Source organism: Salmo salar, chromosome 10 (genome assembly GCF_965601325.2).
Source record: "Salmo salar chromosome 10, fSalSal1, whole genome shotgun sequence".
In the NCBI taxonomy this organism is placed as follows: Eukaryota; Metazoa; Chordata; class Actinopteri; order Salmoniformes; family Salmonidae; genus Salmo; species Salmo salar.
In genome coordinates this window covers 68686285-68712717 of record NC_138300.1, presented here as the reverse complement: position 1 = coordinate 68712717, position 26433 = coordinate 68686285, and the positions used below count along the sequence as shown (strand labels likewise).

The following is a 26433-nucleotide window of genomic DNA, read 5'->3' as shown; positions in this document are numbered from 1 at the left end:
ATGTTGACGTTGACTATTCAGGTTTTTACAGTGTTGTTTAGTCTCTGTTTGTCTGATTAGGGTGGGTACTAAGGTCTATTTAGATTTGTAGTATATCACTTACAGGTGCAGTAAAGATTGAAGGGTATTCTTACTTTTAAAACACATTTAAGAGAGTTTTGTTCAGTCTAGGCTGTTATTTACCCATATAGCTTACAATAATAATCTGCTGTAAACAAAACAACCAATCATTCTCACAAATCTGTGACTTCAACGGCCGCAAATAAGATATTACACTGTATGGGTATTACAATGTTATTTCCATTACAAAGTATTTTAACTATGCAATATAAAGCAGAGTCCGACTATCATAATGTACCAAATGGATACATAAAAACAGATGAGCTGTGCTACAACTCTGGTTTTATGAATGAAGCACGATCCAGCTAACACAGAACGTTCCTGTAACGTTCCCTAAAGGTTGTCCTTTGGTTGAAGAAAAAATGTTCCCTGACTGTTCTTGGAATGATCATGTGTTAGCTGGGAAAAGTTCTGACAGCAGAATGAATCCCCTCAAGGATTCACCCCAGCCAGAAATGATGTCATAGGAGGTTAAATGTCAATTTTGCTGAGCCACTCTTCAAAGAGATTTGTCAGGCAGTCATGGCAGCCATTGTTGCTCCCTCTATCATTAGCCCAGGAAAAGCTTAAAGCGCTTCCATGACACCCTGACATCCTGTCCTGTTGCAGTATCTCTCACTATCTCTCTGATCTCAGCAAAGATACATATCTGTTAAAGTATCGAGACCAGCCTAGACAGAGAGAGAGGGAGAGAAAGAGAGTGCGTGTGCGTGTGCGTGCGTGCATTTGCCTGTGCCTACCTGTGTTTGTGCTTGAGTGTGTTTTGTGTATGTGCCGCACACATACAGTCAGACAGCTCTCAGCGGTGGCTTGGCAGACATCCTCACAGCAGCACAGTATGATGTCGTGTCGGGAAAAATGCTAACCCGGAATAGATGCTAAAAGGATGATTAAGAAACGGCTCACTGCCTTTGAACCTTCTCACATCAAATTGTCTCTTAATAACCTCAAGACCACATCATCTAACACTATGGCCACTCAATCCCAGTCGTAAAGGAATTCAATGTCTGCTGCTCTTCATATCTACTTACACTGAGTATACAAAACATTTAGTTCACCTGCTCTTTCCATCACAGAGACTGACCTGGTGAATCCAGGTGAAAGCTAAGATCCCTTATTGATATCACTTGTTAAATCCACTTCAATCAGTGTAGATGAAGGGGAGGAGAGAGGTTAAAGAAGGAATTTAATCCTTTACAGTGGTGTAAAGTACTTAAGTAACAATACTTGAAAGTACTACTTAAGTAGTTTTTTGGGGTAGCTGCACTTTACCTTACTATTTATATTTTTGAACTTTTACTTCACTACATTCCTAAATAAAATATTGTCCTTTTTACTCCATACATTTTCCCTCACAATCCAAAGTACTCGTTACATTTAGAATGCTTAGCAGGACAGGAAAATTGTGAAATTCGCACACTTATCAAGACAACACGTGGTCATCCCAACTGCCTATGGTCTGGCAGACTCACTAAACACAAATGCATCTTTTGTAAATAATATCTGAGTGTTGAAGTATGCCCCTGACTATCCATACATTTTAAAAACAAGAAAATGGTGTCGTCTACTTTGCTTAATATAAGGAATTTCAAAGGATTTCTACTTTTACTTATACTTTTGATACTTCAGTATATTTTAGCAATTACATTTACTTTTGATACTTAAGTATATTTAAAACCGAATTGTCACGAATCCCACCGAAGGTGGCTCCCCTGCCTGCTCGGGCGGCGCTCGTCACCGACCTACTAGCCGCCGCTGATCCTTTTTTCCTTTTCGTTTGGTTTGTCTTATTGTTTGCACCTGTTCCTCATTTGTCTTTTGATTTTGGTTATTTAAGCCTGGTTAGCCCGCCCAGTGTTGTGCGGGATTATCTTAGCGTCAGGTTGTGTTTTTTCATTGGATGTGCTGGTGATTTACGACTGTGATATTGTAGGCTGGCTGTGCACCTGTTTTGGGCACTTGGCATTTTTTCCACGCCGTTTGTGTTGGCGTTGTTCGTGTTGTGTTTTTGATTAAAATAAACACACAGTTCCGTACCTCTGCTCTCTGCGCCTGACTCCTACCACCACTCCTAGCAATCGTCTGACAGAATCCCGCACCAGCTATGGAGTCAGCAGGAGCAGCCTCCCCTCCTCTCCCATCGATGGAGGAACGGGTCCTTCACCATACCACCATCCTCCACCGAATCGGCTCAGCGATGGAGCAGATGATGGAGAGGATGGACCGATGGGAGAGGAGTGGCCTCCCTACCGCATCCCCAGCACCAACTCCCCCTCCACCATCTACCCCTCCACCGACGTCCGGACCCGGAGCCCTACGCCTGGCTCTCCCCAGGGAGTACGATGGAGCGGCGGTTGGGTGCCAGGGGTTCCTGCTACAGTTGGATTTGTACCTGGCTACCGTTCATCCAGCTCCCTCGGGAGAGGAGAGCGTAAGCGTCCTCGTCTCCTGCTTAACGGGACGTGCCCTGGAGTGGGCCAACGCAGTGTGGTACGGCCCAGACTCGGCAAGGGATCACTACCCTGAGTTCACCCGCCGGTTCCGGGCCGTGTTCGACCACCCAGCAGAAGGCCGGGCGGCAGGTGAACGGCTGTTCCACCTGCGTCAGGAGACGAGGAGCGCACAGGACTTTGCTCTGGAGTTCCGGACCTTGGCTGCTGGAGCGGGGTGGAACGACAGGGCCCTGATGGACCACTATCGGTGTAGCCTCCGGGAGGACGTCCGCCGTGAGCTAGCCTGTCGGGACACTACCCTGTCGCTAGACGAACTAATCGACATGTCCATTCGTCTTGACAATCTGCTGGCTGCGCGCGGGCGTCCAGACGGGGCCCTGTTGGTTCCACCTCCAGGTCCTCCAGCTCCCATACCTATGGAGCTAGGGGGGGCCGCGTCCAGGGGAACCGGAGGAGGAGGCTCCCCTTGTATCCAGTGTGGTCGGAGAGGACACACTACCGACCGGTGCTGGGGGAGCTCCTCTGGGAATCGGGATGGCAGGCGGAGCACTCCTCGTCCATCTCAGGTGAGTAAGCACCAACCTCACCCAGAGCTCCCTGTTGGTCACATGTTCGTTTTAGTAACTTTCCCCTTGTTTTCTCCCTCTTTCCAGCATTAGGCGCTAGTCGATTCAGGTGCAGCTGGAAACTTTATGGATCGTGGGCTCGCATTAAGGCTAGGGATTCCCCTGGTGTCGTTGGACCAACCTTTCCCCGTGCACTCCTTAGATAGCAGACCATTAGGGTCAGGACTGGTCAGGGAGGCCACGGTGCCACTGGACATGGTAACGCAGGGGGATCATGGGGAACGGATTAGTCTCTTCCTCATTGATTCTCCTGCGTTTCCGGTGGTGCTGGGGATTCCCTGGCTGGCCAATCACAATCCCAATATTTCGTGGAGACAGGGGGCTCTCAGAGGGTGGTCAGAGGAGTGCTCAGGCAGGTGTAAGGGAGTTTCCATCGGTGCGACGACGGTGGAGAGTCCAGACCAGGTTTCCACTGTGCGCATTCCCTCAGAATATGCCGATTTGGCTATCGCCTTCTGTAAAAAGAGGGCGACCCGATTACCACCTCATCGACGAGGGGATTGCGTGATAAATCTCCAGGTAAACGCTGCACTTCCCAGGAGTCACGTGTACCCATTGTCACAGGAGGAGACGTTGGCTGTGGAGACATTGGCTTGAGGGGGCAAAGCACCCTTTCCTCATCTGGACTGACCACCGTAATCTCGAGTACATCCGGGCAGCTAGGAGACTGAATCCGCGTCAGGCCAGGTGGGCCATGTTCTTTACCCGTTTCCGGTTCACAATCTCTTATCGGCCAGGTTCACTGAACACAAAGGCCGACGCACTGTCCCGCCTATATGACACCGAGGAGAGGGCCATCGATCCGGCTCCCATTCTTCCGGCGTCGTGTTTGGTAGCTCCGGTGGTATGGGAGTTGGACGCGGAGATCGAGCGGGCGTTACGGTCGGAACCTGCACCATCGCAGTGTCCGGCAGGTGTTCAGTACGTACCGCTTGGTCTCCGTGATCGATTGATTCGATGGGCCCATAATCTCCCCTCTTCGGGTCACCCTGGGATCGAGAGGACAGTGCGGAACCTGAGGGGGAAGTACTGGTGGCCCACCTTGGGTAAGGACGTGCGGTTTTATGTTTCCTCCTGCTCGGTGTGCGCTCAGAGCAAGGCTCCTCGACACCTGCCTAGAGGGAAATTACACCCCCTTCCCGTTCCACAGCGGCCGTGGTCACACTTGTCAGTGGACTTCCTCACTGACCTTCCCGTATCGCAGGGGAACACCACTATCCTGGTCGTTGTGGATCGGTTCTTGAAGTCCTGTCGTCTCATCCCGTTGCCCGGTCTCCCTACGGCTCTGCAGACTGTGGAGGCCCTGTTTACCCATGTCTTCCGGCACTATGGGGTGCCCGAGGACATCGTTTCTGATCGGGGTCCCCAGTTCACGTCCAGAGTTTGGAGGGCGTTCATGGAACGTTTGGGGTCTCGGTCAGCCTGACCTCGGGTTTCCACCCCGAGAGTAATGGGCAGGTGGAGAGGGTGAACCAAGAGGTGGGTAGGTTTCTAAGGACGTATTGCCAGGACCGGCCCAGAGAATGGGCGAGATACGTGCCATGGGCAGAAATAGCCCAAAATTCTCTATGGCACTCATCAACCAACATGTCACCGTTCCAGTGCGTGTTGGGCTACCAGCCAGTCCTGGCTCCATGGCACCAGAGCCAGACCAAGGCTCCTGCGGTGGAGGATTGGGTGCAGCGCTCGAAGGACACCTGGAGAGCCGTCCAAGACGCACTTACAAAGGCGAGTGGACGGCAGAAGAAGAGCGCTGACCAGCACCGCAGTGAGACCCCTATGTTTGCACCAGGGGATCGAGTCTGGCTCTCGGCTAGAAACCTGCCCCTCCGCTTGCCCTGCCGGAAGCTGGGCCCGCAGTGTGTAGGGCCGTTTAAAGTCCTGAGGAGGATAAACGAGGTGTGTTACCGGTTACAACTTCCATCTTACTACCGTATTAACCCCTCGTTTCATGTGTCTCTCCTCAGGCCGGTGGTGGCTGGTCCCATGCAGGAAGGTGAGGTGCCGGAGGTTCCTCCCCCCCCCGCTGGACATTGGGGGGTCCCCGGCGTATAAAATACCCCCCACTACTGAGGGAGTTCCACCGCCTTCATGGGGATCGCCCTGCGCCTTGTCCTCCGGGTCGCCCTCGAGGTCGGTGGCGGCGCGCTGCGGGAGCCGCGCGTCAGGAGGGGGGTACTGTCACGAATCCCACCGAAGGTGGCTCCCCTGCCTGCTCGGGCGGCGCTCGGCGGTCGTCGTCACCGACCTACTAGCCGCCGCTGATCCTTTTTTCCTTTTCGTTTGGTTTGTCTTATTGTTTGCACCTGTTCCTCATTTGTCTTTTGATTTTGGTTATTTAAGCCTGGTTAGCCCGCCCAGTGTTGTGCGGGATTATCTTAGCGTCAGGTTGTGTTTTTTCATTGGATGTGCTGCCGATTTACGACTGTGATATTGTAGGCTGGCTGTGCACCTGTTTTGGGCACTTGGCATTTTTTCCACGCCGTTTGTGTTGGCGTTGTTCGTGTTGTGTTTTTGATTAAAATAAACACACAGTTCCGTACCTCTGCTCTCTGCGCCTGACTCCTACCACCACTCCTAGCAATCGTCTGACACGAATACTTTTAGACTTTTACTCAAGTACTATTTTACTGGGTAACTTTCACTTTTACTTGAGTAACTTTCTATTAAGGTGTCTATACTTTTACTCAAGTATGACAATCGGGTGCTTTTTCCACCACTGAGCCTTGAGACAATTGAGACATGGATTGTGTATGTGTGCAATTCAGAGGGTGAATGGACAAGACAAAAGGTTTAAGTGCTTTTGAATGGGGTATACTAGTAGGTGCTATGCGCACAGGTTTGTGTCAAGAACTGCAACGCTTCTGGGTTTTGCACACTGAACAGTTTCCTGCGTGTATCAAGTATGGTCCACCACCCAAAAGACATCCAGCCAACTTGACAAAACTGTGGGAAGCATTGGAGTCTCTCTCCCTGTCTGTCTTAAGGCCTGTTCAGAGATGAGCGAGAGGGACACAGCAGGGAGCTAGTAGGAACGAATTGGGCTGAAAACGGGAGGTACCTAGCTGAATTGTCCAATAAGTGATGTTTGTTTTTGGTTTCCATTACAAAACATTTTGCTATGGGGCAAAATATTTTATTACAGTGTGCACTAAATTCAAATTGCTTAAAAGTGCATCCCTCCCTTGCCCCTTCCCTGAACAAATCACTGTTTAGACATGGCTTTTGCTTGTTCACTCATTTCTAATCGGTGATTACATTAGTAGTAGTGGAAGGTTTAATTGGTTTCTCGTACTCATGGACTGAATTTGCTTGGCTACTCCAGGCTCCTTGATCCGGCCAAACGCCACGCTCACGGAAGGCAGTTTCTTCTCCACAATGAATCTGAATCTGAGAACCTCCCCGAACCTTCACTGAATGTGAATACATTCACGGCCGTCTGATTGGTCCAGAAACCGATGGGTTAGGCCAGAGCCAGAATGCACATGGGTAAAGCGGCGGTTTGAAAATTCATCATTGGCTGTGATACTCTGATTGGTTAGAGACGATCCAATCCCTGATGACTTTGTTTTGTACGATGCCCCTTATCACCACAAACAACTTCAATGATAGCAGTCGTGTGTGTGTGTGTGTGTGTGTGTGTGTGTGTGTGTGTGTGTGTGTGTGTGTGTGTGTGTGTGTGTGTGTGTGTGTGTGTGTGTGTGTGTGTGTGTGTGTGTTGTTGTGTGTGCACTAATCCATAGGATGTTTGATTAATGCCAAAGCTAAAACATAATTGGCTCATACTCAATGTATTGTACATTTGCTAACCATTTGCTTTCTCTCTCTCTCGCTCTCTGTGTCTCCCTCCCTGTCCTTTGTCCCTCTCTCCCTCCCAGCCACAGAGATTTGAAGCCAGAAAACCTGTTGTTAGATGAGAAGAACAACATCAGGGTAGCAGACTTTGGCATGGCCTCTCTACAGGTCGGCGACAGTCTGCTGGAGACCAGCTGTGGGTGAGTACAGAATGAAATGTTAGTACAGGAATACAAGGACAGAGCATCACAGGAGTCTAAAACAATTGAAAACAAAAACTTCATTTTAAGTGATAAGTAGGCATTGGTCTGAAGCCGAAAAGGAAAGGAAATTCATATGAGCACCACAGTGCCTACATCACCCATGCTCTAGCAAGGTTTTCCAGCACACAGTTTTGACATACTATAGTAGCTACGTATGTTGGTCTATTGTAGTTCAAACAATGTGTATGTTAAGGATTCAAACCTTCTCAAACAGTCACATTTATACTCAATTGGGGCTACTCCCACAATCCCATTCCACTACTTTTAAGACAAGACCATCATGCTTGATTGAGTGAGTGGTTTTGTCTTGTAGTAATGTGGCGCTTCCCTGTATTTCCTTAAACTTTTTTAATTTAGCACTACATGTCCTTGAGAAGAAAATAAAAAATACATATTTTTGGGGTCAGTAGGTGCCCAATATAATACCAAGTTGTGGTGTGTTGGACACAGTCACTCATACATTACCAGTCAAAAGTTTGGACACACATACTCATTCAAGGGTTTTCTTTCTTTATTTTTTCTACATTGTAGAATAATAGGGAAGACATAAAAACTATGAACTAACACATATGGAATCATGTAGTAACCAAAAAAGTGTTAAACAAATCACAATATATTTTATTGAGATTCTTCAAAGTAGCCACCCTTTGCCTTGCTGACAGCTTTGCATACTCTTGGCATCCTCTCAACCAGCTTCATGAGATAGTCACCTGGAATGCATTTAAATTAACAGGTGTGTCTTGTTAAAAATGAATTTGTGGAATTTCTTTCCTTCCGAATGCGTTTGAGCCAATCAGTTGTGTTGTGAAAAGGTAGAGGTGGTATACAGAAGATAGCCCTATTTGGTAAAAGGCCAAGTCCATATTATGGCAAAAACAGCTCAAATAAGTAAAGAGAACGACAGTCCATCATTACTTTAGGACATGAAGGTCAGTCAATCAGGAAAATGTCAAGAACTTTGAAAGTATTTTCAAGTGCAATTGCAAAACCCATCAAGCGCTATCACATCATCTTGCAAGTCTCAATGTGCTAATTCCATTCATGTTTCTGTGAAACATAGTCACTGTTATATTACCAATGGCAAGCAATCTTATGAGGTGTTGTTGACTGGGAGAGCCTGTGACAGGGTGATATAATAGACAGCCAAGTGGTAAATTGCATTTTTTTCTAAAGAAAGGACAAAGCTTTTTGATAATTCACTTCACAACCAAAATGACTAATAGTTGTATCTGCTTGGCTGTGGAATAAGCCTACTAGTTTAATACAACTTTTGAAATATACCAGATACATAACCAGCAGTCTATGGTCTGGCTACTGGTAAACTCACCACCACTGACTGCACTGGGGACCAACAAACCCCAACCACCTATTCCGCATGGTAGGATCCTTCGGCAGGGCATGCAAACCGTAGCTGGACAAAACATATATAGCTTTTCAGTCTTAAACAGCCGTGATGCTTTGAATGCATTGGGGGTGATGAAACAATGGAGCCCCATTCAACGAAGAGAAGCAAAGTGGGCGGAGGGGCACAGTAAGAGCTAAGATGCTAATATTTGGGTAAACTCTACAAACAGTGCATTCAGAAAGTATTCAGACCCCTTCACTTTCTCTACATTTTACGTTACAGCCTTATTCTAAAACGGATTAACACATTTTTTTCCTCATCAATCTTTACACAATACCCCATAATGACAAAGTGAAACAAGTTTTTTAAAATTTGTGCAAATTTACTAAAAACAAAAAACAGAAATTCCTTATTTACATAAGTATTCAGACCCTTTACTATGAGACTCGAAAATGAGCTCAGGTGCATCCTGTTTCCATTGATCATCCTTGAGATGTTTCTACCTGTGGTAAATCCAGTTCAGGCCTTTATGGTAGTTGCCAGACAGAAGCCACTCCTCAGTAAAAGGCACATGACAGCCTGCTTTTAGTTTTCCAAAAGGCACCTAAAGGACTCTCAGACCATGAGAAACAATATTCTCTGGTATGATGAAATTAAGATTGAACTCTTTGGCCTGAATGCCAAGTGTCACATCTGGAGAAAACCAGGCTCCGCTCATCACCTTTCCAATACCACCCCTACAGTGAAGCATGGTGGTGGCAGAAACATGCTGTGGGGATTTTTTTCCACGGCAGGGACTGGTGTCTTATTGCTTAATTATGCAAGGGTGGGTCTAATCCTGAAATCGCATTCCAGGTGGTTTCTATTCCTCAAGTTACCACCGGCTAAATCTATGACGTTAAAATGCCTATTTACTCTGTTCCATCTGATTGTGCAATCCACTGTCTCATCAGCCCAGCCAGGCAATTTATAAACTTGATTTCCACTATAAAAAACATCTAGACATTATCTCAAATTTTTTTGAACTAACATTTCGTTTTCAACAGCAGAGATTTGTATGAACCTTGCCGTCTGTCTCTCCGACATTTTCAATATTCAAATTCGATCTCCAGCTGTCCCATAGTTATGAACGTGTTGGGAGTCAGGATGAGACAGACAGGTAGGCACCTTTTCTCAGCTAGTTGAAATCATGAATCAGTATAATTGTTACGGATGTATATACAAAGACCTATCAATAGAAATCCGGTCAAATGAAACAAAGTGCAGCAAGTTCGCTGTCTTTCCAGCTTCAGTTTGAAGTGATTGTGTTAGCTTTATTGTTGGCTAGCTTTATTGTGTCCTAACGAGAGAGCACATTTTCTACAGCATACATTAGCTCATTGTTATGGATGTATCCAAATAAATGTCACTAAAAACAGCTTGAACAAACAAGTGCAGCTACTTTGCTATTATTCTGGCTGCACTGTTTGACGTGACTGTAAGTTAGCCATAGTTGGCTAGCTAGCAAGCAAGGGATAAGAATGTTGCCAGCCAGTATGGCAATGGAACATTTAGAGCGAGCGACTGAGTCGCGTCCATAGATACAGAACAAAAAGACTGAATGACTTTGTCTCAGGCCAAACAACACAGGTGCCAATATATCCTCCAAACACCTGCTTCTCTGGCATTATCACTTACGTAACGTTAGCTAGCAGTTTGAGTCGTGTCCTGTCTGACAGTGAAATGTGACTAGCTCTTACCATAGCTTGGACTATGGAGTAGCTAGCTAGCTAGTGTTGCAAAAGCCCTTTGCATGCATTGTAAGGTAGCAGCGTGACAATTTGTCCAAAGTTTGGTGTTGGTTTTGAACTGATGTACGTTAGCTATCTAGCTAGCTATGTTTTGTGGAAAGATTTAGGACTGGCATTTGGACGTGAACTAGCTATCATTAGCTAGCTTCTGTGTCGAGATCAGCTATTGTTGTCTGGCTCTAGCTAGCTAGCTAGCTAACTAGCTAATGGCTGAAGTTACTTGTATAACAAACCTTCCATAAGCAAATATAGCTAGCTACCTTTCTTTGCTTGTTTGTTAGCTAGATAGCTTTCTGCTGACTGGTGTTAACTAGCTAGCTCCAGAGGCTAACTTTGACTTTGGTCTTTCTGACTGCAAAAAAAAACAGGGTAATTAAAATATTTCATATGCTATTGCAAAAATAATAATTTGGTTGTGTTTATGAAGGCCTTCGGTAACATTAGAATACAATTTGTATTTTATTTCAAAAAGTGTTAAACAAATCAAAATATATTTTAGATTCTTCAAAGAAGCCAACCTTTGCCTTGATGACAGCTTTGCACACTCTTGGCATTTTCTCAACCAGCTTCATGATGTACTCACCTGGAATGCATTTCAATTAACAGGTGTGCCTTGTTAAACGTTAATTAGTGGAATTTCTTTCCTTCTTAATGCGTTTGAGCCAATCAGTTGTGTTGTGACAAGGTAGGAGTGATAACCTATTTGGTAAAAGACCAAGTCCATATTATCGCAAGAACAGCTCAAATAAGCAAAGAGAAACGACAGTCCATCATTGTTAAGACATGAAGGTCAGTCAAATCGGAAAATGTCAAACTTAGAATGTTTCTTCAAGTGCAGTTGCAAAAACCATCAAGCGGTATGATCAAACTGGCTCTCACGAGGACTGCCACAAGAAAGGATCAGAATTAGACCAAGGTGCAGTGGAGGATGTGTTCATCATTAGAATTTTAATGAAAAGAGAACACTTTACAAAAATAAACAAAAACGACAGCCAAACAGTCCTGTCAGGAAAAACTCTAAACAGAAACAATCACCCACAAAAACCCAAAGGAAAGCCAGGCTACTTATGTGTGACTCCCAATCAGCAACAACGAACTACAGCTGTGCCTGATTGGGAGCCACACACGGCCCAAAACAAAGAAATACAAAAACATAGAAAAATTATACATAGAATGCCCACCCAATGTAACACCCTGGCCTAACCAAAATAAAGAACAAATACCCCTCTCTATGGCCAGGGCGTTACAGGAAAACCCAGAGTTACCTTTGCTGCAGAGGATAAGTTCATTAGAGTTACCAGCCTCAGAAATTGCAGCCCAAATAAATGCTTCAAAGAATTCAAGTAACAGACACAGGTGCTTCAACAAAGTACTGATTAAAGGATGTGACTATTTATATAAATGTAAATTAGCAACATTTTCTAAAAACCTGTTTTTGCTTTGTCATTATGGGGCATTGTGTGTAGATTGATGGGGGGGGACTGTTTAATCAATTTTAGAATAAGGCTGTAACGTAACAGAATTTGGAAAAAGTCTAGGGGTCTGAATACTTTCCAAAGCCAATGTATATTTACAAAAACATATATGGGGGATTGGAAATGATGCAGACAATTATATTGATGGAAGTTACAATCTATATGCAATATTAAAGCTGATCTACCCCTTAAAGATAATGAATTAAAAATGTAAATAAATGAACACACACACAATCAACTTTTTCCGGCATTGGCTGCTGTTGTCTTATGGGAGAGTAAATGAGGGTTAGCAAATAGCGCTATAAGACTGTATTCCTGCACCATGGGTATTCCAGCAATGGCAAGTTATTATTTTTGTGGGAATTAAGTGCCTTCTAAATGCCAAATGTGTTTATTAACTTATCTGTACTACAAGCTGTAGGCCTACTAGTTTTGAAATGTTGTATTAATGTTGTTGGTGGTAGTACAGATAAGTTGTTGTTGTTGAGCAATTCCAAGACCCTCATATTCATACAGCAGAGGTTTTATTTAATTTAATTCCTCAGTCAACATGGCACCTGTGTTTAGGCAGTAGCACCTAAATCATGTTCTGGTTCATGGTTGGAAGTAGTACAGCATTGTTCCATAAAGTAGTGCCCTGACTCGAGAGAAGCAGAGCTGGGTTTCAAATATTGAAAAAATCTATTAAAATACATAATATGTGCCTGTTTAAGTTTGTCTAGCTTAACCATAAAATGCTATGCATCTGGAGGGGATTCTACTACAGGCAGGTAACCCATGATACAAGTCAGTATTCGACATTCATTCATGTCTGAGGACATTGGGAGATGATGTGGAATCCAGCCACTAGGGGCAAGAGTGAGCGCTGTTAACTTCAAATAGGTTTCAGTTTTGCTTGGGTGTTGTGGATGGGTGTAAGCATCTGCCTCTGATTCCAAAGGTTGCATGTTTGAATCTAATGATAGAAAGGTGTTTTTGATGTTTTTGGTTTAACTTATATCTAGACGTTCCGCTAGCGGAACACCTGCTCCAATATCCAATGATAGGCGTGGCGCGAATTACAAATTCCTCAAAAATACAAAAACTTCAATTTTTCAAACATATGACTATTTTACACCATTTTAAAGACAAGACTCTCCTTTATCTAACCACATTGTCCGATTTCAAAAAGGCTTTACAACGAAAGCAAAACATTAGATTATGTCAGCAGAGTACCCAGCCAGAAATAATCAGACACCCATTTTTCAAGCTAGCATATAATGTCACAAAAAACAAAACCACAGCTAAATGCAGCACTAACCTTTGATGATCTTCATCAGATGACAACCCTAGGACATTATGTTATACAATACATGCATGTTTTGTTCAATCAAGTTCATATTTATATCAAAAAACAGCTTTTTACATTAGCATGTGACGTTCAGAACTAGCATACCCCCCGCAAACTTCCGGTGAATTTACTAAATTACTCACGATAAACGTTCACAAAAAACATAACAATTAATTTAAGAATTATAGATACAGAACTCCTCTATGCACTCGCTATGTCCGATTTTAAAATAGCTTTTCGGTGAAAGCACATTTTGCAATATTCTGAGTAGATAGCCCAGCCATCACGGCTAGCTATTTTGACACCCACCAAGTTTAGCACTGACCAAACTCCGATTTACTATTAGCAAAGTTTGATTACCTTTGGTGTTCTTCGTCAGAATGCACTCCCAGGACGGCTACTTCAATAACAAATGTTGGTTTGGTTCAAAATAATCCATATTTATATCCAAACAGCGGCGTTTTGTTCGCGCGTTCAAGACACTATCCGAAGTGTAAATAAGGGTCACGAGCACGACGCATTTCGTGACAAAAAAATTCTAAATATTCCATTACCGTACTTCGAAACATGTCAACCGCTGTTTAAAATCAATTTTTATGCCATTTTTCTCGTAAAAAAGCGATAATATTCCGACCGGGAAAGCGTGTTTACATACGAAGAGAGAAAATAAAAGCATGGGATCCCCTCGTGCACGAGCCTGAGTCTCATAGTACTTTGACCGGCCACTATCCAAACGCACTACTGTTTTTCAGTCAGGGCCTGCAAAGCCACGATTCAGCTTTTTGCCGCCTTCTGAGAGCCCATGGGAGTCGTAGGAAGTGTCACGTAACAGCAGAGATCCCCTGTTTTGGATAGAGATAATCAAGAAGGCCAAGAAATGGTCAGACAGGGTACTTCCTGTACAGAATCTTCTCAGGTTTTGGCATGCCAAATGAGTTCTGTTATACTCACAGACACCATTCAAACAGTTTTAGAAACTTTGGAGTGTTTTCTATCCAAAGCTAATAATTATATGCATATTCTAGTTTCTGGGCAGGAGTAATAATCAGATTAAATCGGGTACGTTTTTTATCCGGCCGTGAAAATACTGCCCCCTAGCCATAACAGGTTAAGCCTATCCCTTACCTTAACCATTCGTAGTTAACGCCTAACCTTAACCTTAACCGAAATTTGATGTTTGAGAAACATGGATGAACATTTAATTCTGATGTGAGACTGTGAGAGCTTGTAGTTCTACTCTAAGCTAACGTATGGGGTTGTTTTAAGATGGTCATACCATGGATCATTTAGCTTACTGATTTAGTATTTTAGGACCGCTGTAGGTATAAAAAAAATAGTATTAAAAAGTTATTTTATAAAACATTGAATTTGGCCTTTAATACTATAGCAAATAAAAACACATTGAATAACATATTCATAAATGGCAAAACAGACAGTAAAAAATAAATCGAAAGGAATAAGGTTTTGAAGTGGCTGTCCTATATCTAGGAGATTTAAGACAGTTCCAGAAATATTTCTGGTTTTTGGACACACATTTAACCAAATTTTGCACAAAATTACTTCCATTCTCCATAAATTGTTTTACCCGGTACCAGGTTACCTTCAGACGAGTCACATTAGACTTGTGGTGGTTCTAAAGCAAAACTGAGAAAAACATTGTCTCCCCTTTCTATAGCGGGTCATATTAGTTTGTAGCACCAACAGTTCTGACGCTACAGATGTTTTCTTTAGAAGACTGTTTTTCGAGATGTCTCCTGGTCTGAAAAACAACGCAGATCAGCTGCTACTTTCCACCGCAAATGCGTGATGCGGACATAGGCGGAGGTGGTGGATTGGGACGCAGCCAATGCAAAAAAACAAATATCCCTATCTTGAAATTTTAATGGAGATTTTGTAAATATGTTAATTAGATTGACGCATGGGTGGGTCAATCGACTCATAAGGATTTTAATAAACGAAAACTGCAAACTTCGACCATCTGACACTCCAAGCAGGCTGAAAGTATTTGATGAGATTTTTTAAGTCTTTCATCCCAGGTCCGGAGAGAAGGGAGGAGAGGAGTGGACACAGATAAAATCCACAGCTGTCCTTATATTGACAAATTAATATCCGTCTCCAAACAAAAAATATTATTTGTACTTCTCTCTGTTCCTTAGATTCCCTTCAAGCCACCTACGTACGTAGATAAACAGCTCCCATTCACCTAGGCTTCTCTAATGTTTTGTGTGTTTTGACATTCGCCTTGGCTTAACTAGTGTATCAGCGAGCGGGTGTTCTCTCTCACTCATTTGCATAATGCAGTATGACATCTGCAATCACGACGGATGTATTTGCATAAGGTGCTTGTTTGCATTTCTTGCCGAACACCATCGGCTCGGTGGCGAGGTTCATTACCAGCACACCTGACAGTGCGTCAGGCAGGAAGTTCAGCTGTCAACGGTGTTATTCATGGGCGGCTAATGGGCTCTGTGTTTACAGGCCTGCGATAGAAGCTTTCAGTAGGATCCAATATCCTGCTAGTTAGACGATGCAATACAGGAACAGGAGAGGTGGGAGGGCAAACGTCACCTAGATGTCACCTCGCTGGGTTGTGTTCATTAGGCACCAAACAGAAGAAAACAGACTGAAACAGGGAGTAATCAAAACATTTTCTGTTGCGTGCCCTAATGAGCAAGGCCCTAGTTGAGGTCGCATGAGTCTGTTTATTTGACTTACAGCTAGCATCCATATGCAAACACTGGCCCTATTCAAATAATGTACAGTAATATTCTCTGACAATGCATACTTCTTTCTTCTGCTCCTTGATTGTGTAACTAGCCTGACTTGACCAGGTTGTTGGAAAAATCTGTTTAGTGGAACCCTTGCTTACAGGGTAAGAAATCATGGCCGTTTAAAAAAATCCATCCTTCCTTGGAGACTGTAAGAACAAACGTTTCCTCAAGCAATGAATAAAGGATGCATTTTCTACTCATATATATCTATTACATACATTGAATATACACTACCTTTCAAAAATTTGGAGTCACTTAGAAATGTCCTTGTTTTTTAAAGAAAATAACTTTTTTTGTCCATTTAAAATAACATTAAATTGATTAGAAATACAGTGGAGACGTTGTAAATGACTATTTTAGCTGAAAATGACAGATTTTTTATTGAGTATCTACATATGCATACAGAGGTTCATTATCAGCAACCATCACTCCTGTGTTCCAATGGCACATTGTGTTAGCTAATCCAAGTTTAGCATTTTAAAAGGCTAATTGATCATTAGAAAACTCTTTTGCAATTATATTAGCACAGCTGAAAACTGTTGTCCTGATTAAAGAAGCAATTAAACTGGCCTTCTTTAGACTAGTTGAGTATCTGGAGCATCAGCATTTGTGGGTTTGATTACAGGCTCAAAATGGCCAGAAACAAAGGAACTTTCTCCTGAAACTCGTCAGTCTATTCTTGTTCTGAGAAATGAAGGCTATTCCATGCGAGAAATTGCCAAGAAACTGAAGATCTCGAACAATGCTGTGTACTACTCCCTTCACAGAACAGCGCAAACTGTCTCTAACCAGAATAGAAAGAGGAGTGGGAGGCCCCGGTGCACAACTGAGCAAGAGGACAAGTACATTAGAGTGTCTCAATTGGCACCTTCATTAAATAGTATCCTCAAAACACGAGTCTCAACATCAACAGTGAAGAGGCGACTCCGGGATGACTATTGTAGCTGTTAAAAACAATGTTGAAAAGGTGATCATGTTAGCTAAGTTCACTAGGAAGCATATGTTGGTTGGAGAAAAAAGTGCACTTGGTCTACTTACCACTGTTTAGCCAACTGTATAAAGTTTCTACTGGTAGGTTGCAAAGTTAACATTACCAGCTAACAGTACATCAGCAAATAAGCCCCTCTGCACGTTCTGCTGCTTGACAGGCAGAGTCTACAAAGGATGGAAAATTAATCTAAACCACTCATACTTGTCAGGTATAGTTCACTTTTATTTTATATCCAATTAACCCTCACGAATCTGAAATTGCATGATCAATTGATGTTTACTGATCATGAGAAGCATGCAGTTATTTGCTGTATAACTCTGATGATAGAGCTAAATGTGTTTTGCATTGAATAATTGAATACAATTTGTAGTTCTGACTATGCAAATCGAATGCTCTGCAACCTATTATATGGTGACATCATAATAGAAATGTCTGACGCAATCCCCATTGACTTGCTGATGAAAGATAGTGTCTGGAAAATCACTTGTTTCTTATTTCACAAAGTGAAATCATTGAAAATAAAAAAAGCAGCAAGCTGAATTACAAGTACAACAAAATTATTAAATACAAATTATTACACATTTACAGAACACCATAAAAATATAAATAACACTGACACTTTCTGTAGGGAATTGCAAGTATAGGTGCCAAGAATGGTTTCTGTTGGTTGGAATTTGTGTGAGTGTTTATGCATAAGCCATCATATAAGTGAGGTTACAACCCTGCAAAGTGCAGACTGTACAATCCACATGGGAATGCTGTGTAAACTCACAGTAAAGATCACAGTAAAGACTTACTGATGAAAGATGGATCCTGTAAAATCAATTGTTTCTTCTTCACAATCACATACAACGTGGGGTGATAACAAAGTGAAAGCGATGGATGTTCCAAATGACACCCAATTCAATATATATGGTGGGGAATTACTTTTGACCAGAGCTGTCTCTGAACAACAGTAGTGCACTATAAACGGAATTCACATTGATGTTGCTATGTAGAATTTTGCCAATAAATGTTGTTTTCTGTGTCTCTTCACAGATCTCCGCACTATGCATGCCCAGAGGTTATAAGGGTGAGTGTGTTTTAGTTTACTCTTCAAGGGCCCAATTCAGTCCTAGGAACTGTATGCCTTTCCTATGAACGCCTTTCCCACGCACTTCTCAGTAGTTGGTATTCAGACTTACCTTATGCAGGTGCTCGTGCTGAATAAATTGAATTCAAACAATGGAAAACCCTCCGACTTGCTGACCAACAGATTTTCTCATGGAGATTTCATTCAATAGGGTTTTCTTGACAGACTCACTAGAATATTCTATAGAGGGAACGGTTCAGAATATTAGGGATCAATGAAAGAAAACATGTAAATACATGCATACTGTATTTGTGTCCTATTCAGCACCAATTGGTAGATTTAAAAATACTCTGATCTTGTATATTATTCACAGTTGGGAAAGTATTTATGAATAATAATTTTAAAAGTTTGGAGAGCCGCTACGCACAGAATAGAGTATATTGGTGAATCAAGAATACACTGGTTTGATTCATCCTGAAAGTTGCCTTATTCAATTGTTCAATCTATTTGGGGCTCCCGAGTGGCGCAGCGGTCTAAGGCACTGCATCTCAGTGCTTGAGGCATCACTACAGACACCCTGGATTGAATCCAGGCTGTATCACAACCGGACTTGATTGGGAGTCCCATAGGACGGCGCACAATTAATTGGCCCAGCGTCGTCCGGGTTTGGCCAGTGTAGGCCGTCATTGTAAATAAGAATTTGTTCTTAACTGACTTGCCTAGTTAAATAAAGGTAAAAAAAAATGTAAAATTAAAAATTAAAAAATATAGTTGAAGGTGAGACAAGTGTACAATAGGGGTTGCGCTAGCCTAATATGATCCCCTTTTGCTAGGGATCCTCAGGAACAACCACATGAACGTGACAGAGGAAAGAAAGGTAAACCGACAATGTAATGGAATGTTGCAAAATGTAAGGAAACTAACACTAAAGAGACAGTTATAAATGTAAGCTATGTGGGTAGCTGACTATGGTTACTGATAGTGGCTAATATTTAACACATGCAAATTGTAGAAAATACAGTGAAAATTTTGGTCATATAATTAAAACATTCTAGAAATCATAAATAAACTCGGTAGGTTTGGTGCTATACTGTAATTTGCGTATGGCTACAGAAGCCTATACCTTGGGTCTCCAAATTTCAGCAGGCCAGCAGGCCAGCATGTTATAAAATGCCCTATGGAAAAGCTGATATGTTGATATGCTTCCGTTTGCTGACGTATGACTGGTTTCACATTTCTCTCCAGTGAAAGGTAAAATAGATCTAAAACAATAGTCATATATATTTACAATCCCCTTATCCAAACAGCTTACTACACTGAACAAAAATATAAACACAACATGTAAAGTGTAGGTCCCATGTTTCATGAGCTGAAGTAAAAAATCCCAGAAATGTTCCGTACGCACAAAAAGCTTATTTCTCTGAGCACACATTTTTTACATCCCTATTAGTGAGCATTTCTCCTTTGCCAATATAATCCATCCACCTGACAGGTGTGGCATATCAATAAGCTGATTAAACAGCATTTTCATTACACAAGTGCACCTTGTGCTGGGGACAAAATTAATTTATTTCCATTGACTTATATGAACTGAGTAAACTCAGTAAAATCAACAAAAATTGTTGCATGTTTCATTTATGTTTTTTCAGTATAATTTACCTAGCTCATATCAATAGCTCTTATTAATTTGTAAATGACAGTGCATGGAGAATTGTGTCATTTCTATCAGAAAAAATAAAGTAGATGTTCCACTTGCAACTGACAGGTTGCTTGACCTTATTCATTGTTTCATCACGAGTAACGGTGGTGGAATTATGAGGGATTTAAGTCAAAGTCACCACCACCACACCTTCTTTTCTTTGATCTCCACCCCAAACAAATAACGGGTGCTATTCTCATGCTTAAGAATACACGTAGAGAGAAAAGTACATAAAAAGGGAATTACATTCCCTTAACTCAGAATTCCCCCAAATGAGGTTGATCCATGATCCTCCTCTGAGATATTAGCCTTCACTTAAAAATTCCTATATTTCTCTTTCTTTTTATCTCTCGCTTTGTCTTTCTCTCTCTCTCTTAGGGGGAGAAGTATGACGGCAGAAAAGCAGACGTGTGGAGCTGTGGGGTCATCCTCTTTGCCCTATTGGTGGTGAGTGTCAACTTTCACCCTTTGAATTGAATAAACTCTATTAATCCCACAAGGGGAAATTGGATTTGCCACCAGCAAGAGACGTACAGCAACAATATGCGCTTGCATACATCAGAGTGCACTGGTGGCTGGTTCAACAAGCACAACGCATGACTTGGATTACTAGCTAATGGATTACTAATAGAATGGACTAAAATCCTGACCCCAACCTTAGATATACTAGCGCAACAACAATATCAACTGGCCACTTTGGGCCTTTCTAGCCTGACCATAGTGACTACTTTGTTTGGCCACAGTTAGCCTCCCATTCTCTCCCTGTGTTTTGGCTATAATATAGAAGGCCCTGCAGCCTGGTGCCTTATTTCATAATCTAGGACTGTAGTTTCTCCACATCCCTCCACTATGAATAATGGATACAGCCACACAGACACTATGCTTACTGAAATAAATACTAACTCAGACTGACTGTTTTTTGGCCACAGACCACTGTGTGTGTGTGCGTGCGTGTGCATGCATATGTGTTGGTGGGTTGGTGTTCGAGTGCGTGTGTGTGTGTGTGTGTGTGTGTGTGTGTGTGTGTGTGTGTGTGTGTGTGTGTGTGTGTGTGTGTGTGTGTGTGTGTGTGTGTGTGTGTGTGTGTGTGTGTGTGTGTGTGTGTGTGTGTGTGTGTGTGTGTGTGGGGCGCGCACATTCATGCATGTGTTGCACCAGGCCACTTAAACAAAGAACAAGTGCCGATGCATCTTCTAAGTCCCGTTCTCTTCCTATTCACATATGATTTGGTTTGTCATTATCTTGATCAATTTCTTTACTTTCCACGTTCCAAACAAAGTTTATTTGCATTTGTTTGAGTGTAAGTAAATGCTCTCTCTCCTGTCGAGCTGTGTTTAATCTGGGCTCCCTCTGTCCTGTTGCTGGCTAGGAGAGCACCATTTGTTGGATTGGATGAGACACTCTCATTCCCCTGCAGTTAGGCTCTATTCAGATAATTTGTTACACAAGTCTTCCCCATCTCTCTCTTTCTCTCTCTCCTTCCTTCCTTCTCTTTATCGTATTCTTGACGTTCCTGATGTTTATCAAACAACCACATCTGCAGGGTGTCAGCCCGTCTTGATAAACGATTGTGAGTGTTAAAGTAGGGAGGGGGAAAGAGAGAGAAGGCAGAGTAATTATTAACGCTGCAGCCCTCTTCTCTGTTTACCCGTTTATTATTTATTTAGCATCACGTTGTAGGGCAAATCTCACTAATTGGAGTGTTGCTGCATCATGTCAGAAACTCAGTTGTTTTTGTTTTGGGGAGTCTTGTTATTTTATATCCTTGCCATCGCTTGATCTTTTTGATGAACTCAGCCGTTGTGTTCTAAGTTAACACGTTTGGTCTGATGGCAACTTTGCCTCATAACTTTTCCACCCTCTACTTCTCTCTTCCCCGTGTCTCTCCCCCTACCCCCTTTCTGGTCTCCCTCATCCCTGCACTACCCCACCCCCCCTCTCAGGGTGCCCTTCCATTTGATGATGACAATCTGAGGAACCTGCTGGAGAAGGTGAAGCTGGGAGTGTTCCACATGCCCCACTTCATACCCCCAGACTGTCAGAACCTCCTCCGGGGCATGATCGAGGTAGACGCCACCAAACGGCTAACGGTCAGTTAAATGCTTGGTTGTTTAGACACTGGCTGAGAGAGATTTTTTGCTTTGGCCTAATGATTTTACAGGCATTTCTAACCAGTTCTTACTCTCAAGGCCCCCCACACCGGCCCATTTTTCCCTCTTGAAACCCCCACTATTAAATAATCGCCATTCTGGGCCAAAAAAGCTAACAAACTATTTTAACAGCCCACTTGGCTAAAGAGGGACCAGCCCATCTGGCATTTGCCAGAACTACCCTTTGGCCAGTCTGTACCTGAGGGGTTAGCTGCCTTGATTAAGGGCACAGTGACATTGAATGGTACATGGGAACAGGGACCAGTAGCCCTCTGTTTGTCAGTTCAGTTCCCGCTGTTTTTCACTCAGCCCAGGGCTTGAAGCAGCAATCCCCCCGGCTATTGTTCCACCTCTCTAACCTCTAGGCTACCCTACCACCCCACGCTTTGGCTCGGAGGGAAACATGATCACTAAATTTGCTAATACCTACATTCTGCCAAGCAAACCTTCTTTATAGTCATGCAGTTCCACATCTGTACTTAGAGGAATAAAAGTGAATATGCAAATAGACCCATAAACTAGGACTATAAATGATTTAAGCAGGGTTCATACAGACATTGGCAAGTCAAATTCAAGGACTTTCAGGAACTTTTTCAACCACGTAAATGTCATTTTCAAGGACCTCAACCTCAATATAATTCTACAGCTTAAAAAAAACGGTTTATTTTGGGGGGAAAGGATTTGTATGGAAATCCAAGTTGAAGCCAACATTAGATGTTGTAGTCTTCATAATAACCACCCATGGTTTTACCGCAACAGAGTAGCTTGTTTCCCACCGCTTCCAATTGAAGCGGTGGGAAACAAATGAAAGTGCCTACATCTCTCACAAAAACTGATATAAAATGAAATCACAGATAATTAAAAGGGAGCAGGAGAACTTATAAATTGGCTACAATAATTTAATAAAAGGACTTTTCAAGCACCAAATTGAGGAAATGTCTGATTTTCAAGGTAGGCCTATTCCGGTGCTTTAATTTCTGAGCTCCAAATTCAAGTTTAATTAGTCTACTTCAAGCACCTGGTATTATTTAAAATTGCGGCTGTAACATGGAAAACAAAATGCATTTGTCATGTTATTTCATTGCCAGGTCATAGCATAGCAGTTCTTGACACAAACCGGTGTGCCTGGCACCTGCTACAGTCAATGCACAAGGCGAGACCCAAATGCAGACACAGGAGGCAGATGGTTGGAGTCTTACAATGTTTATTCATCCAAAGGAGTAGGCAAGAGAATGGTCGTGGACAGGCAAAAAGGTCAAAATCACATCAGAGTCCAGGAGGTACAGAGTGGTAGACAGGCTCGTGGTTAAGGCAGGCAGAATGGTCAGGCAGGCGGGAACAAAGTCCAGAAACTGGCAAGGGTCAAAACCGGGAGGCCTAGAAAAAGGAGAATGCAAAAAGCAGGAGAGCGGGAAAACCGCTGGTTGACTTGGAAACACACAAGGCGAACTGGGACAGAAAGACAGGATACACAGATCCCTGTGACAATCACAAGGACAGGTGTAACAGATCAGGGCGTGGCAGCTACCACACCCCATTCAAAGGCACTTAAATATTTTATCTTGCCCATTCACCCTCTGAATGGCACACATGCACAGTCATTGTCTCAATTGTCTCAAGGCTTAAAAATCATTCCTTAACCTGTCTTCTACCCTTCGTCTACACTGATTGAAGTGGATTTAACAATTGACATCATTAAGGGATCGTAGCTTTCACCTGGATTCACCTGGTCAGTCTATGTAATGGAAAGAGCAGGTGTCCTTAAGGTTTTGAATCAACTCGTGAATTATATTAAATATAGCTATGATCTCCCCTTATATCTTAATGTAATGACATTACATTTTTTGGGAGATTACTATCAATAACTCATCAACAGCTCTAACAAGTTGCCCAGCGTAGGAAATCCTCACTGGTACCCTAGTTTATATAAGACCCATGAGCCCTTTTTTCTCACATTCAGCCTGCTCACAGAGATGCAGATGACGCCACGAAAGTGTCACCCGGCTCCCAGTGTTTTAGTGTGAGGATTGGGGAGGTGTGTATGTGCGTGCACGTGTGTGTTTGTATGTACAGTGCCTTCGGAAAGTATTCAGACCCTTTGACTTTTTCCACGTTTTGTAACTTTACAGCCTTATTCTAAAATGTATTAAAAAAGAAAATTATCTCATCAATCTACACACAATACCCCAAGATGACAAAGCAAAAACGGTTTTTTATAAATGTTTGCTAATATACAGTAGCAGTCAAATATTTTTTACTATTTTCTACATTGTAGAATATTAGTGAATCCATCAAAACAATGAAATAACACATATGGAATCATGGTGGAATCACCAAAAAAGTGTCAAAAAAAGTAAAATATATTTGATATTCTTCAAAGTAGCCACCCTTTGCCTGAGAGTCTTTAGGGGCCTGTTTGGCAAACTCCAAGCTGTCTGTCATGTGCCTTTTACTGAGGAGTGTCTTCCGTCTGGCCGCTCTACCATAAAGGCCTGATTGGTGGAATGCTGCAGAGATGGTTGTCCTTCTGGAAGGTTCTCCCATCTCCACAGAGGAACTCTAGAGCTAGTCAGAGCGACTAACACACACTGTCAACTGCACTGTCTAATCAATTGAATTTACCACAGGTGGACTCCAATCAAGTTATAGAAACATCTCTAGGATGATCAATGGAAACAGGAAACCTGAGCTCAATTTCGAATCTTATAGCAAGGGTCTGAATACTTATGTAAATAATGTGGGGGGGGGGGGGTTCCTAAAATTCTACAAACCTGTTTTCACTTTGTCATTATGGGGTATTGTATATAGATTGCTGAGGATTTTTCTTCATTTAATCATTTTTGGAATAAGGCTGCAATGTAACAAAATGTGGAAAACGTCAAGGGGGCTGAATTCTTTCCGAAGGGACTGTACATACGGTATGCTACAATAGAAACCACAAGAAAATAAGGTACTGACTTTGATAGGAACGCACACATGTCCAAAGTTATTATTTGTAAGGAAAACGGCAATTAAGGCAATGCAAGCACCAACCAGAAAATGTGCCATGGGGAAAAATATCTGCATACTTGATCTGAGGAAACACTGCAGAAGTGTTTGGGCTCTCAAAGTGAGAAGTTTGTCCCGCTCAGTAAAGCCTCAAACATAAATTGTCCGCAACAGTAAAATGGGCTAGTTCTATGTCAATTAATGAGGCGGAACACACCTCAAGTGAAGCTGTTGTTAGAAAATAAAAAACATTGTAGAACTTGTTAGAGAAAAATTTGTTGAAACATAGCCCATAGATAATTAGCAGGCAGTGTGTCTTGGTTTGAGGGTGGATCGGGTTAACTGTCCTGTTGCGTAAAAATAACATTTGGAACGCGCCAAACAAAACATGCGCTGGGAGCGGCAGTTAGAGATAGTTGGAACTCACACGTGAACAGGTTAAATATACAAAACATGCAAATAATATACTTCAAATGAGACTCTTCTAGTATGTCTTAAGTGTACTATAAATATCATTACACTTCAACACACTTATTAAAAGTGTATTTTATATGAATTATTTTTTCTTTTAGTATACTATAAATATGCTATCAGCCTTCAATACACTTATTTCCAGTCTTTTAGTATTATAGTCATTGATTGAAGCTCAGTGTTAAATTCAAATCTCCCTATCATATCTAGGACAATATGACACCAATCTCAATGAAATTCTCAAATCATCTTAATTGGAGGTGCACAACACACTCCCCTTCTCCCTTCTTGACCCATCTGGCTGTGTAACGGATTGGCAGTCGTGGTGAAGGAATGAGGCACAGGAAGCAGCGAGCACAGGGTAGTGGCGTATTTAATGTACACTCACTCATTAAACAAAATACTCCCACACACACACAGGGGAGAAAATACACACGGCGTAAAATTAAGCCGACACGAACATGAACCGTCACTTTAGAAATAATCCCGCACAACACGGAAGCGGACCAGCTAACATAAATAGCCCCGCTAATTAACCAAACTAAACACAGGTGCACAAAACCAAAAGGAAGGGAAAACCAAAAAAGGGAATCAGTGGCAGCTAATAGGCCGGTGACGACGACCGCCGAGCGCCACCCGAGCAGGAGGGGGCGCCACCGTCGGTGGGAATCGTGACAGTACCCCCCTCCTGACGCGCGGCTCCCGCAGCGCGCCGACACCGGCCTCGAGGACGACCCGGAGGGCGAGGTGCAGGGCGATCCGGACGGAGGCGATGGAAATCCTTCAACATGGATGGGTCCAAGACGTCCTCCGCCGGCACCCAGCACCTCTCCTCCGGGCCGTACCCCTCCCAGTCCACGAGGTACTGCAGGCCCCTCGCCCGGCGTCTCGAGTCCAGAATGGCCCGTATGCTGTACGCCGGGGACCCCCCGATGTCCAGAGGGGGTGGAGGGACCTCCGGTACCTCACCTTCCTGCAGGGGACCAGCTACCACCGGCCTGAGGAGAGACACATGAAACGAGGGGTTAATACGGTAATAGGAAGGGAGTTGTAACCGATAACATACCTCGTTTATCCTCCTCAGGACTTTAAAG

At 43.0% G+C, this 26433-nt stretch overlaps 1 protein-coding gene across 1 annotated transcript in view; it reads left to right on the top strand.

Moving 5' to 3' along the window:
• The window catches only part of brsk2a (BR serine/threonine kinase 2a), a 572400-nt gene that overhangs the window by 441175 nt on the left and 104792 nt on the right, over positions 1–26433 (top strand). The window contains exons 5-8 of the mRNA XM_082956614.1: positions 7078–7194; positions 17998–18031; positions 20109–20177; positions 21674–21820. Coding sequence (XP_082812740.1) covers positions 7078–7194; positions 17998–18031; positions 20109–20177; positions 21674–21820 — 367 coding nt within the window. The remainder of the gene's footprint in view (positions 1–7077; positions 7195–17997; positions 18032–20108; positions 20178–21673; positions 21821–26433) is intronic.